The following is a 15,461-nucleotide window of genomic DNA, read 5'->3' on the forward strand; positions in this document are numbered from 1 at the left end:
GTCTCTTTTTCAAAAGTTTAAACTGTGCTCCATGACAAGACAGAGATGACAGTTCTGTCTCACAATTAAAAGAATGCAAACATATCTTCCTCTTCAAAGGAGCAAATAAATCAGTAGGGCTGTTTGCTTTTAAGTATGCGAAGCACCGTGGCACAAAGCTGTTGAAGGCGGCAGCTCACACCCCCTCCGTCAGGAGCAGAGAGAGAGAGACAGATAAAAAAATCAATACGTGCCCTTTGAGCTTTTAAGTATGCGAAGCACCGTGCAGCATACTTAAAAGCTGCACACAGAAGGTAGCAAAGTGAAGATAATCTTTCAGCATTTTTAGACGAGCGTCCGTATCGTCTAGGTGTGCGAACAGCCCCCCTGCTCACACCCCCTACGTCAGGATCACAGATAGTCAGCGCAAGAGAGAGAGAAAGAAAAGTAAGTTGGGTAGCTTCTCAGCCATCTGCCAATAGCGTCCCTTGTATGAAATCAACTGGGCAAACCAACTGAGGAAGCATGTACCAGAAATTAAAAGACCCATTGTCCTCAAAAACCCGCGAAGCAGCGAAAAATCCGCGATATATATTTAAATATGCTTACATATAAAATCCGCGATGGAGTGAAGCCGCGAAGGGCGAAGCGCGATATAGCGAGGGATTACTGTATTTATTTATATAGCATTACAACTGAGGCAGAAGAAAATTGCACTATGCTCTTTCAGTTACCCTCCTGCTTGTTTACATGTAATTGTATATAAAATATATATAAATTTTTTTTTTTTTTAAAAACTCTTATCTTATGTACTGTATTTCTCTCTTTATTATGCCATTTGTTTATTTATTCATTTATTTATCTTCTGCTACTTTAATTTATTTATTGTATTTATTTATACATCATTGCAATGGAGGCACAAGAATTACACTATGCTCTAGCAGCGTATGCGACAATAAAAGTCTCTAATCTAATATAGGAAGTTCGACAGCAAACTAGATGGGACAGCAAAAACAGAGGCACTGATCACTGAAAAGGACCAGTTTCGATTTGTATACAGTTTTGCATGCAGTTTTTTTCGGTGGGATGGAAAACAAAGAAAATCTCTATGTAAAGTTTTGTTCACACTTTAATATGTAAACATAGCAAAAAGAAGTGAGAGGTTTCCATAACAGACCATAAAGGCAAGCCAGGACCTTCACTGCTTGTGTTATGTCAGCAAACTGACTAGATCAGAGAAATGAGCGGGAGAATAGTCAGGTTTCAGAAAAGGATCACAACCAGGGAATCAAAAAAACAAGCAGCAAATCCAAAAGGAGTGACAAAAATAGTGGTCAAAAATACAGGGGAAAAAAAGATACTGAAACCCTTTAGAATAAGTGATTTAAAAAAACTGTTTTGTGGCCGCATCATGGATAAGAAAGTAAATTCCTACATGACCTTTTATCCCATTGAGGTGTTATGAAGGTCATCTTTCTCAAACTCACTTTCACTCCATAACTTATTAACCTTCACGCGAGAAACCTCTTCTGTTTTTCTGTCTGAGAGGCCTCCCTGTTGGATGGTGCCATCATCACGCACTCTGCCCTTCTTTTCTGTTTTCAGTCCACATTTCTTTAGCTGGTGAGCTCCAAGCAGTTGGCTTGTGCCATTTCTCCTAGTAAGCACCTTGAGCATGGGAAATGCGCTATATAAATAAAATGTAACCCAGCCACAGGGGATGCACAAACCAGTGTGTTTCTTCATGCTGGTCCCAAGCTCAGATAAATGGGGAGGGTTACGTCAGGAAGGGCATCCAGTGTAAAATTTTGCCAAATCAAATAATACAACAATACAAATTTCCATACCGGATCGGTCAAGCCATAGGTTAACAATGACCACCACCAGTACTGTTAGTCAACAGGGTGCTGGCGGAAATTGGACTACTGTTGGTCGAAGAGGAAGAAGAAGAAGAAGAGGGGGGAGATGTGCCTGGAGGCAGAAGGAGAGGAAGAAGGTAAAGAGAGTGGAACTGAGGGTAGGAACTTTGAATGTTGGCAGTATGACTGGTAAGGGGGGAAAAGTTAGCAGATATGATGGAGAGAAGGAAGGCTGATATGTTGTGTGTGCAAGAGACTAAATGGAAGGGGAGTAAGGCCAGGTGGATCGGAGGTGGATTTCAAATTGTTCTATCATGGTGTGGATAGCTTGAGAAATGGAGTAAGTGTTATTCTGAAGGAACAGTACGTCAAGAGTGTTCTGGAGGTGAAAAGAGTGGGTAGGTATGGTGTCAAGGAGAGGAATGAAGAAGGTCAGATGATAGTGGATTTTGTCAAAAGGATGGACATGGCTGTGGTGAATACATATTTTAAGAAGAGGGAGGAACATAGGGTTACGTACAGGAGGATGATGCACACAGGTAGATTACATCCTATGCAGAAGAGTCAATCTGAAGGAGATTAAAGACTGCAAAGTGGTGGCAGGGGAAAGTGTAGTTAAGCAGCATAGGATGGTGGTCTGTAGGATGACATTTCAGATCAAGAAGAGGAAGAGAGTTAGGGCAGAGCCAAGGATCAAATGGTGGAAGTTGAAATAGTAAGACTGTAAGGTTGAATTTAGGGAGAAGGTGAGACAGGCACTGGGTGGTAGTGAAGAATTACCAAACAGTTGGGAAACTACAGCAGCTGTAGTAAGGGTGACATCAAGAAGGGTGCTTAGCGTGACATCTGGACAGAGGAAGGAGGAAAAGGAAACCTGGTGGCGGAATGGGGAAATACAGGAGAGTATACAGAGGAAGAGAATGGCAAAGAAGAAGTGGGACAGTCAGAGAGATACAGAAAATAGACAAGAGTACAAGGAGATAAGGCACGAGGTGAAGAAAGAGGTGGCGAAGACTAAGGAAAAGGCATATGATGAGTTGTATGAGAGGACACTAAGGAGGGAGAAAAGGACCTGTACCTGGCTAGATAGAGGGACCGAGATCGGAAAGATGTGCAGCAGATTAGGGTAACAAAGGATAAAGATGGAAACATACTCATAAGCGAGGAAAGTGTGTTGAGTAGATGGAAAGAGTACTTTGAGAGTCTGATGAATGAAGAAAATGAGAGAGAGAAGAGGTTGGATGTGAATCAGGAAGTGCAACAGATTAGCAAGGAGGAAGTAAGGACAGCTATGAAGAGGATGAAGAATGGAGAAGCCGTTGGTCCAGATGACATACCTGTGGAAGCATGGAGGTGTTTATGAGAGTGAAGTTTTTAACCAGATTGTTTAATGGAATCTTGGAAAGTGAGAGGATGCGTGAGGAGTTAAGAAGAAGTGTGCAGGTGCCGATATATAAGAATAAGGGGGATGTGCAGTACTGTAATAACTACAGAGGCTAAAATTGATGAGCCACGGCATGAAGTTATGGGAAAGAGTAGTGGAAGCTAGGTTAAGAAGTGAGGTGATGATTAGTGAGCAGCAGTATGGTTTCATACCAAGAAAGAGCACCACAGATGCGCTGTTTGCTCTGAGGATGTTGATGGAGAAGTATAGAGAAGCCCAGAAGGAGCTGCATTGCATCTTTGTGGACCTGGAGAAAACATATGACAGGGTGCCTCGAGAGGAGTTGTGGTATTGTATGAGGAAGTCGGGAATGGCAGAGAAGTACGTAAGAGTTGTACAGGATATGTACGAGGGAAGTTTGACAGTAGTGAGGTCTGCGGTAGGAGTATCAGATGCATTCAAGGTGGAGGTGGGATTGCATCAGGGATCGTCTGTGAGCCCTTTCTTATTTTCAATGGTGATGAACAGGTTAACAGACGAGATTAGACAAGATTCCCCGTGGACTATGATGTTTGCTGATGACATTGTGATCTGTAGCAAGAGTAGGGAGCAGGTTGAGGAGACCCTGGAGAGGTGTAGATATGCTCTAGAGAGGAGAGGAACGAATGTCAGTAGGAACAAGACAGAATACATGTGCGTGAATGAGAGGGAGGTCAGTGGAATGGTGAGGATGCAGGGAGTAGAGTTGGCGAAGGTGGATGAGTTTAAATACTTGGGATCAACAGTACAGAGTAATGGGGATTGTGGAAGAGAGGTGAAAAAGAGAGTGCAGGCAGGGTGGAGTGAGTGGAGGAGAGAGTCAGGAGTGATTTATGACAGAAGGATATCAGCAAGAGTGAAAGGGAAGGTCTATGGGACAGTAGTGAGACCAGCTAAGTTATATGGGTTGGAGACGGTAGTACTGACCAGAAAGCAGGAGACAGAGCTGGAGGTGGCAGAGTTAAAGATGCTAAGATTTGCATTGGGTTTTGACGAGGATGGACAGGATTAGAAATGAGGACATTAGAGGGTCAGAGAGGCGAGTTTGAGTTGGTTTGGACATGTGTAGAGGAGAGATGCTGAGTATATTGGAAGAAGGATGCTAAGGATAGAGCTGCCAGGCAAGAGAAAACAAAGAAGGCCTAAGAGAAGGTTTATGCATATGGTGAGAGAGGACATGCAGGTGATGGGTGTAACAGAACAAGTTACAGTGGACAGAAAGATATGGAAGAAGATGATCCACTGTGGCGAACCCTAACGGGAGCAGCCGAAACAAGAAGTAGAAGAAGTTACATCTCAGTGCAGCATCGATCATGCTCATGATGTGTGCAGTAGTATAGCCAAGACACTACAGTATAATAAATAGAATAGCAGCCAATAATTACAAAGTATAATTAACTATTAACTACCATAAAATCACTGTCGATATGAGCAGAACCAAAGCTAGATTATTTTGCTCTCAAGGCCAAGCCTATTAGTACGCCAACCAACATTTCAGTAGCTGAGTTCCCCCCCTTATGATCTCTGCCCGCGGTGAAAGCCTAATTCACCCTAATTGTGGCGCGGCCATGGATGTTACCCAATGAAAGGAGAAAAACAACTGAAATAAGTTCCACATCTAGCTGTTAATCTATATATATAAAATTCTTTTCGCGTTTGAAATGGAAATTACATATGACCACAGAGGAACAGGAAAAACATTCTTAATAAACCTGATTCTTGCCGAGAGAGCGAATGGTGACATAGCTCTGGCTGTAGCATCATCGGGAATCGCTTTTACATTATCAGATGGAGGTCGTGCAGCACATTCGCCATTGCAATTACCATTAAACCTCACTCACGACAAAAATCCAATTTGCAACATATGCAAGGGCTCTGGAAAGGCAAAAGTCTTGCAACATTCAAAGATAATAGTTTGGGATGAGTGCACCATGGCACATAAAAGAGCTTATGAAGCCTTGAACCGAACAATGCAAGATCTCAGAGATCCTACCAAAATAATGGGAGATACTGTCGTTTTACTCGCAGGAGATTTTCGTCAAACGTTACCAGTTATTCCACGAGGGACACCAGCAGATAAACTCAACGCATGTTTAAAATCCATGCTTCTCCCACGGTCAGTTATATGTTGCGTGTTCTCGGGTAGGTACACCAAAAAATGTATACATTTATGCACATAATAGGCAAATAAAAAATGTAGTATACCCGAAAGCACTGCAGTAGTACTCAATGTAGCTACTTCTTAAATGTTAATGTTTTACTGTTTAATAATTTATACGCTTCTTATATATTGTTCAGATTCTTTTATCAAAATACCAGTAACGGCGCACTGCACAATAACGTGCAGTGAATACACTTGACTTGAGCATTCATAGTTTTCATCCTCTTTCTCTGTATGTTTAGTATTCATTTGCTCAGAGGTTGATGTGCTTGCTGCTTACTGAGCAACTCTTCTTTACTCCACCCTAGCGGCCCACTGCTTCTCTTTTGTCGGCATCTTTTCGTGTTAAAACTGATTAAGTTAGTTTTTGTGTTGCAATTACGTAGTACGTTTTCTTTAATCTTGCACTTAATCTGGCACTTAAGTCTTCAATCTGCCTCAAGAATGATTAGCGAAGGTGGTAGGGAATGAGAACGGCGCCCGTACGCATGCGCGCACGGCCGCCCTGCTGCGTGCTACTGAGAGTTGATTCTACAATAAAATAAAATAAAAATAAAAAGAGTGATAAACTCATCACCCCGAAAGCGGATAGTAGACATCACGTAGTATATGTGTACCAAATTTCAAGTCAATAGGTGAAACGGTTTGCGAGCTACAGGTGATTTAAAATCCTGGACAAACAAACGAACAGCCACGGTAGCGTATTATAAAAGAAGATTTTACTGTTTAATAATTTTTATTTATCTGCAATGTGCTTCTTATATATTACTTCATATTCTCATATGATAATGATGTTAATAATGTTGTTTATATTGATTTCTATGTTATTGTAAGTGCTCTTTATTTGTTGAAAAATAAAATTGGCAATTAACAAACTTATTTTATAAACTCTACATTTTATTTTTTTCCCTTGCACTCAGTGAGCGAAGCCACTGGGTAATCAGCTAGTATTTATTAAAAAACAGTTATTCGTTGTAATTATACAAAACTGTAAATAAGAACTTGGATAATTGTTACCTAAGGTGATAATTATCTTAAAGATTTTAATTTGAAGACCAAAGTGTGTGTATGTTTATTTATGTATTTGTTTACTAAATCTATTTATATGTTTTTTATTTAAATATATTTTGTAAAAAAAACAAATTTCCTTCTTTCTTTCAGATACATGGAAGCAAAAGTGACCCTTCTGGTCCAGATGAAACTAACTAATTCTTAGTATGTTGTACGTTTTACCGCTAAGCAACTCTTTCAGAATGGCATAAGCTGCCATTCTATCCTGTCTTTGCTATGTGTGGCAAAATCAGCCTCTTGCTTTACTGTAGACACTGCATACAACAGCTCTGGTCTTCTGCCCACATATCAACTGCAGCTCTCTTTCTAACCCCATGTTATTTTTATATCACAGTATGACAAAGTGGGCATTTCCCATTCTCCAGGTCTGTAGATTTAAGAGGGATGCAGGCATCCAGCTGCACAAAACTCCCAGTTGCATTCCAAACTAAGTGAGTGAACCCCAGCTTGTTCCAAGGTCTGCCTGGACTTCATCTGATAACAAAAGTGTAGATCATAGTTGAACTGACATCTTTCCAGGGGCCCTTCTTCAGATTTCTTGAGCCAGAAGGTGCAAAATGTACTCAAGCAAGAACAAAGATGAAACATTCAAGGAATGACACCTCTCATAAACAGAAGAACTTACCTACAGTATGATGAGACCCCGAGTTTGTAACTGGAAGTGACTTTAATCAATGCATTACTTTAAAACACTCTCCATCATCCCATCTCAGAATATTCTCTGGACAATCTCATTGAACTCCCAGGTACCCTCTCTGGGATTCTCTCAAGGAGATGAAACTCTTCAAAATGACAGACAAACTATGACACCTGCGCCCTGAAACTAAAGGCTGATGAGTAATCCTCTGTATGAACAGATCACCTCAAACAAAGGACCACATTGCATAGAGAAAGAGTATGCTTCAACGCAAGAAGAATCCTCCACATGAACTTGGTGCAGCAACACATCATCGGACATCAGCTTTAAAGACCTGGTATCATAAAACTATTTATTGGTGCCAAGATCAATTAGAACTCTAAACAGCAAGTAAACAGCTAGACTCTCTATGTTATATGTTTTTCTTTCTGTGTTGATATATATGCAATTATCATATTTCTATAATCCTTGTGTTTATCGATACATTGTATAATTCTGTTTCTAATAATGAGTGTGTTTCAGTTATCTTAACATAAGTCTAACGCCTTAAGTCCCCCTCCTACAACAGAAAAAGGTAGGGTAAAGAAAGCTTGACAAATTATTTGATTAATTATTGATAGATAGATAGATAGATAGATAGATAGATAGATAGATAGATAGATAGATAGATAGATAGATAGATAGATAGATAGATAGATAGATAGATAGATAGATAGATAGATAGATAGATAGATAGATAGATAGATAGATAGATAGATAGATAGATACTTTATTAATCCCAAGGGGAAATTCACATTGGTATTATTGGTATTGCCGAAGGAAGAACTCATAATACATTAACAAAATTAAAATGCATCTTTCCATTTCCAACATTTATTGGTGTCCCCCAAGGGTTAGGGGTGTCTTCTTTATTGGTTGGTTTGGACATGTGCAGAGGAAAGATGCTGGGTATATTGGGAAAAGGATGCTAAGGATGGAGCTGCCAGGCAAGAGAAAAAGAGGAAGACCTAAGAGGAGGTTCATGGATGTGGGGAGAGTGGACATGCAGGTGATGGGTGTAACAGAGCATGTAGAAAATAGGAGGATATGGAACAGGATGATCTGCTGTGACAACCGCTACTGGGAGCAGCTAGAAGAAGAGGAAATGGAAGAAGAAAAGGAGAAGCAGAAGAAGAAGAAGAAGAAGAATTGTTTGCCTTGAATTGCCCTTGCTGGCAACTCCTTTGTGCCTTGTGTGCTCTATGGAGCTTCATGTACAGTACTTACAGAGCATTTTTGTGATAATAAATCTTTTATTTTATAAAGATTGCACAATTGCTACTCTCAGTTATAACAAAAATGCTCAGAATTGACTGTATTTCATGTTCACATCCTTTGACCTTTGTGGAATATTTTTGCATATTTTCTCTCGGTGCTCTTTTACGCTGAGACACGTTGGAGCAATAGGATGACAGCAAGAGGTGATAACAGACAGAAGTAACTTAAGCAGGAAGGCTGGACCTGTTCTGGACCTAATATGGACTCCCAGGATGCAGTTGTTGAGGGGAGAATGTGGGTAAAAGTGCTCTCTGTAAAGAATAACGTCCCCCACCCTGTATATGACACTGGTCAACCTGTTGAGCATCTTCAGCAGTACCTTGGTGCTCCAGAGGGTTCTTTCAGAGATCTTTTAAATCAAATGTCATTATACGTTACAAAATAACTTCTGTGTTGTTTTCCAGCTGCTTTAATATGCTAATGTTGATAAGATTGTAAACATATATTTATATAAGTTATACTTACTTATTTAACTTTTTAATCCTGAGCATTTTTATGAAGTGTTTTTGGTTTTGGCTTTAACAATGCCTTTTTCCTTTCAGATCACTAAAATATCTAAGTATCTGTTTTTATAGACAATAGATACTATGCAAGGGTTGCCCATCAGCCAAGGGGCTGACAGAGGGAGAAGGAGACATGACAGCACATAATCTTTATGCCATTTGTATTTCAAAACAGTAGCCCACAACGTGAGAGGCCATTCAAGCACCAGTGAGGGTGAACAACTACTGGTAGTGGAAGAGGGAGGCTTAGCTGTTTCATTCAAAGGGAGGTCTAGAAATAACTACTCCTTGGGGTCAATTTGAAGAGAGAGATCATCCACCAAACATGTGTGTGTCATAATAGGTCAGTGTCACAGTATCTGACTTCGAATTGGAGAGCATTTCACAGTTAACAACAGCTGCTGGATCTCACCATCTTGAAGATGTCAGATTATACAGCAAAGGAATCACAGGGGATGAGCTATTACACAACTCCATTACAACATCTCAGTACAGTTCTAAACAAGCAACATATTGTGACCTCAAAATGTTTAGACAGACAGCTAACATACTGCCTGAAAGTGCTAGTGGCTATACAAATGTTTTCCAGGTATGACGACTTTCATCACAGTCTCTGTCCATCTTTTTTCTATGTTAATTCTATCATGATTTGAAAAACACAAGACATCAGAAAGACAAGCTTTTCTTCTGTTTATGTGATCCAAAACGCTTGCTTTTGTCTTTCTTTAGACTGCATCGTATGCATTGTAATTCCAGCCAGGCGCACATTGGTTGCCAACTCTTACACACAGAAGAGCCCACCCCTACGACTTCAGATGATAATCAACCCATTTGATATTATTTTGCTATACCTGAGGATGTCACACTGTACAATGGATACAGTCTTTAACTGTCCACAACTTGTTAATATTTTGTAAATATAGGCTATGAATACGCATTGCTGGAAAATTCCTATAATAATAATAAATTCCTATAAAATTCCTATAAGGCAACACCGACCGTATACTGTAGGAAGCAGATAGCCAGGGTTCAATTAAAAATGTCCAGTTCATTATTTATTGAATGATGCTGCATAAAGTGTGCCAGCTCCCATGACAAACAAAAGAAGTGAGAGTAAAAAGCCATTCTCTGCTAATGGCTTGAGAGATGAGTTGGTCATCTGTTTGATAAGCAGAGACGAAGTCCAGAGGGTGTAATGGGACAGAAAGAAGGAAACAAAATATCCATAGATTAAGAGCTAAAAGAGCAAAACTAAGAGTCTGGCTAATACCCTTCCACTGTCCAAACTAATCACAGTTTAAATTACATTTTTAAAGATTAGATAATGAGAACTGTATGCCATCATCTTATATGGGCAGGAATCAACAATTCATTTTGTCACATGACCTAAATATCATATGACTGGCAACAAGCATAGTGAGTGTAAACAATATGGCCACAATCATTCAGAAGTTGTCACAAAATGGAAGGAACAAACAGAATACAAACTGACGCAAAGTGAAGAAGAAAACATTACTGGGAAAATTTCACGTGAGAAATGAAAATATGCAAAAGTCATTAAGGCACAGGGTGTCTAAGATTTTATTTGATTTCGATTTTTTGCAAATTTTTTATTCTTCTTGTAATTACCCTTTGTGCCTGTTTCCTATGTAAAAAAGTGCCATTTTTGATATTTTAAGCACTGTAGATAGATAGATAGATAGATAGATAGATAGATAGATAGATAGATAGATAGATAGATAGATAGATAGATAGATAGATAGATAGATAGATAGATAGATAGATAGATAGATGGGAAGTTTGACTGTGTAACAGGTGGCCAAGGACACTTCCTTAGGTCTACAGTATGTCTCAAGTATTAATGGAGTATTTCTCGTATTAACTGATGCTGCACACAGTAACACTGTCTGTCTTTTTCACTTATATTTTTAAGACTGAATTACCTGAAGATAAGATATGCAAATTTTGGTTTAAGTGTACTAATACAGGTTATACATGAAGAAAAAAGAGCTAAAAATAAAAATAGAAAGAAGAGGTGATTCCATTATATCTTAAACAATGCATTACATTCTAGTGGCCTACTTAACATTTATGTAGGTGATTCTTTACTTTAATAGATAGCATTCTTAATAATAATGTATTACAAGACCTCATATACTATACATTATGTAGTGCGGATTCTAAATTTAAAATGCAGTAACTGAAAAAATTGATGAAATATAATGAAAACAGTTCTACAGCTGTACTAACAACTTATTCAACATATAAATACTGTAAATAAAGTAAAATGCTGCCAGAAGTTTCCCCTATTTGACTTTTCACAGCTTTTCTTAGCCAATTGCTTAAACATTAAGTGGTTCCTCACACGAAATATGAATAACATTAGCAGATGGATACATCTTTTACGTTTTTCCTGATTTCATTTTGCTAATGTGGTGTTAAATGTCTAACATACTATTTATGTATTATTAACTGAATGAAAACTGTTAAAATAATTCACATAAAACCATCAGTAAATTGTTATACCTAACTACATAAACAAATCAGACCACTTACCCTAAAGACATGGAAATAATACATCAAATATAACACATCATTTTTAAAGATGTGACATTTGTTTTGTATTTTTTATTGTATAATAAATAAAAGCAATCACTTTATCTTGTACTCATAAAAATGAAGGCTAGCTGTTATATGTTGGCATGCAGATAAGGGAAACATGAAATCTGCCAACGCTATCAGATGTGAGGTTTTGAACATTATATAATACAACTGCAAAGTGTTTACTCCTATAGTATTCATGCATTGTCTCCAAAACATAAAAAATAATAAAACAAAACGTGCAATAATAAAACTTTGATATATTAGAACATTAGAACACTCTAGACGAGAACAGGCCATTCAGCCCAACAAAGCTCGCCAGTCCAATCCACTTATCCACTTTTATCCACTTATTATATGTTCAAATGAACACGCTACACTGATCATCTGACTCAAACTGTTCCTGGACAAAGTGCTCCACAACATAAGAGAATCCTGGGAAATTTGGGAAAATGGCATTCAAGCCTATGCTCACACCAACCCAAAGGCTACAAGTATGGCTGTCTTCAGCCTGGATTCACCATATTATGTTTATTTGTTTAGACGTTATCATTAAAACTGTAATTAAACATGTTAGACTCCATCACTGCACTGTGATATGGAAAACAGTATTAAACATAATAAAAATGCTAAATAAGTAGAAAAACTATCACACTTTTTTGCCAAATATCAGTGTCAACGATCTTCCAGTTTAGATTTAAAGTTAAAAAGAAAAAGCTAAGGAAAAAAAATTAAAAACCAGTTCCAGTAGCTTTCTGCCTAATTACAGTAAACAGAAGGAGCAGAGCAGTAAAATGTTCAGTATGGTATCTCGCTTTTACACTGCTGCCCTAATTCTGCCCAGCAATACAATTTTCAATTCTTAGTTTTACTTGTTTGTCTATACCAAAGAAAGTGCAAACTCATTATGCTACCCAATCATTACCTTCTAAAAAGTTTAACTGAAATATAAAAAATTAAAAGCAATCCTACTTGACACAAAAAACAGCAAATATTAGTTTTTTTAAGTGATACAACGAAATTCACCAAGTAGATGGTTGGCAACAACAGATGCAAATGTTTAACTCACTGAGAAAGTGTACAGTCAGCTCACTGACAGATTTTAAAGCATATACTTATCTATTTTTATTTTTATTTTTTTTTACACTGGCCAACAACTCTTTGCTCAGCCCACACTGTATCACAGACTATGATTCCTTAAATTGCACAGTGAAAATGAAATAATAAGAAGACAATGTGCACATATTTATATGAGCTGACACCATTTTTTTCAGCTTATTGAACATCTGAAACATCCCATTTTTTTTCAAGTAAAACTGAAAAAGCAGCTTTCCACTTTATCTTTTATCATGCCAACATTATATTTGAACAAAAGGAAAAGATGGAAATGTTTCCATAACTGACCATTTACCTTTTGATTCCTAGATTAGATAAACCTGTGAGATGGATTCAATAAATATAACCTGTGAAAGATAAGTTTACAATTTTTGTCCGGCAACAACCACTGCCATTAGAGTAGCCTCTAGTATAACATCCGGCCTCCCCCAAAGAATCAGAAAACCCCTTCTTAATCATAACCCAGTATTGAATCTCTCAGAATACTACATTACTTCAACTGTTCTTATTAACGAATCACTACTTATAGCTAACAATGACAGAAATCAGTCTAAAGCATCAACTCCTCTCTCCAATACAACATCAAAGATTTAAACAACACCAAAGATTTAAGCATTGTGGGACTTACAACTGTGCACCAAATCAACAGCAGTCCTGCACAAATCAGACGTTCTCATGTCTGCAACAGGATTTCACTTACTGAGCAGTGGAAAAGTGACAGCTTCAGGCATAGCATTTAAAAAGACAGACAGACAGACAGAAGGACAGATAGATAGTGTGAAGGACAGCCAGGTCCCATGCCCGGCAGGGACGCCCCTACTGCATCTGTTCCAGGGGAGCTACCATGGACAGCTCAATACCTCCCCCGGGACGCTTGGTGGCAGCCTCCCTGGCAGACGATGATTCCCCAACCGGACGCATGGCTCCATGGGAGATGGAGTCCTCCACAGCCTGGTTGGGGGCTCGGATGGCCACCAGGGGGAGCTGCATGGACTTTGCAGCCAGGCTGGTCAGTTCCTCCGCCCCACCCGGAAACGCAATTAGGCCCAGGTAATTAAGCACCTGGATTACCTCCGGGTGGGGTATAAAAAAGGCCAGCCACCATCACTCGAGAGAGCCAGGGTCGGGAGGAGGAGGACTAAGCCTGAGGAGGAGTGGTGGTGCTGCCAGAAGGATTGTTGAAGTGGTGAGAATTGTGCTTATTTGGGACTGTGTATTGCCTGTGGGTCACAGGGAAGACGTGCGCCCACGGGTGAAGAAAATAAAGAAGTGTGTTTTTAAGACATATAGTGTCTGTCTGTCTGTGCCTGGGGCCTGGTCTTTTACAATAGATAGATAGATAGATAGATAGATAGATAGATAGATAGATAGATAGATAGATAGATAGATAGATAGATAGATAGATAGATAGATAGATAGATAGATAGATAGATAGATAAGGTTGTATATAACAGTTTGAAATGGCACAAAGTCATAGACAGACAGACAGACAGACAGACAGACATTAACAGTAACAGTAACATCATTTCTATTTCTAACAGAAGGCCCCAAGCCACAGGCCCCTAAGTGATGTCAAAGAAAGCCCTTCTTGATCATACTCATTATTACTTCTGTCAGCACGCTGCATTGCTTCAGTCGCTCTTATTAATGAGTCTCAATCTATACTTACAATTAACAACGACAGAAAACTGTCTGAAGGACAAATGTAGCAAAATGTAGCGAAACATCAACTCCTCTTTCATACAACACCAAAAGTTTAAGCGTTGTGTGACTTCCAACTATGCACCAAATACACAGAAATCTTGCACAAATCAGACATTCTCGTTTGTTCTTTGGCATTATTAATATAAGTGAAAGCTCTATGCACAGCATTTAGATAGATCAACGTCTGCATCACTCCATTTCTAGCAGAGGGCAGACCCTCCAAACCTACATCACTATCACCCTGAATGACAGCACAGGGTCCTGTGGCTAAAGGAGGCAGAGACGGGCCTGTTACTAAAGGTCTGCAGCCAGACCCTTTTGAAAAATGAACTCTCTTCACATAGAATATTCCATGAATTAGTTGCTCAACTGTCTATTGATATTCCTTTAATAATTTCCATTTAATTAGATTTCACTTTTGTTTTTTAAATAATATCTGCAATTATTGCAACATTTTAGCATAAACCATTAAATCGATAAAGCACACCACATTGGCGTAGATGGCCATACACAGCGGCGAAGGAACACAGCAAAAAACAAAAAAAAGTGAGCTCACTTACATTGCTGACGTATTCGGAGAGCAGCTCCTGGAGAGCTTGTCGCACCGTATTACACTCTGTGATAATTCGTTCACGGTGATGATCCCGCGTGCAGGATGAGTCGGCAAGCAAAGCTGCTCCACTGATGATGGCTTCCAAGCGTTGTTCTAGAGCAGGTCTAATAGTTTCTTCCTTAACACTCCATGGATCTATAATGATTGCACTCTAAAATAAGCAAGATGAGAATACAAAATTGCAATTAAAATATTCAAAAAAAATGCCCATCAAGAGGGCATTTTTATAAATTCATATACTGATGAAATTAATCATGCATTTACTTTCCTTTGGTTGTGAGCAGAAAGGTGACCAATCTCTTTTGCTTGTGTGACCACAACACCCCTCTAGGTTTTTCCTAAACTTGTAACTTATATTTTTTCTTCTAAATATTCTTATCCTGCCTTTACCCTGCACAGTATATGGTATCAAGTAACAATTGTATTCCTGTTATATCTATAAGTATATATGTTAATATACAGTAGTCATCGTCATAT

General features: G+C 38.8%; 1 protein-coding gene across 1 annotated transcript in view; it reads right to left on the reverse strand.

Moving 5' to 3' along the window:
* Nucleotides 1-944: 944 nt before the first annotated feature.
* Nucleotides 945-15,461, reverse strand: part of LOC127526661 (catenin alpha-3-like) — a 665,374-nt gene continuing 650,857 nt past the window's right edge. The window contains exons 7-8 of the mRNA XM_051922616.1: nucleotides 14,932-15,135; nucleotides 945-974 (exon numbers count right to left, since the gene is read on the reverse strand). Coding sequence (XP_051778576.1) covers nucleotides 945-974; nucleotides 14,932-15,135 — 234 coding nt within the window. The remainder of the gene's footprint in view (nucleotides 975-14,931; nucleotides 15,136-15,461) is intronic.

The sequence above is a fragment of the Erpetoichthys calabaricus genome, chromosome 2, assembly GCF_900747795.2.
Source record: "Erpetoichthys calabaricus chromosome 2, fErpCal1.3, whole genome shotgun sequence".
In the NCBI taxonomy this organism is placed as follows: domain Eukaryota; kingdom Metazoa; phylum Chordata; class Cladistia; order Polypteriformes; family Polypteridae; genus Erpetoichthys; species Erpetoichthys calabaricus.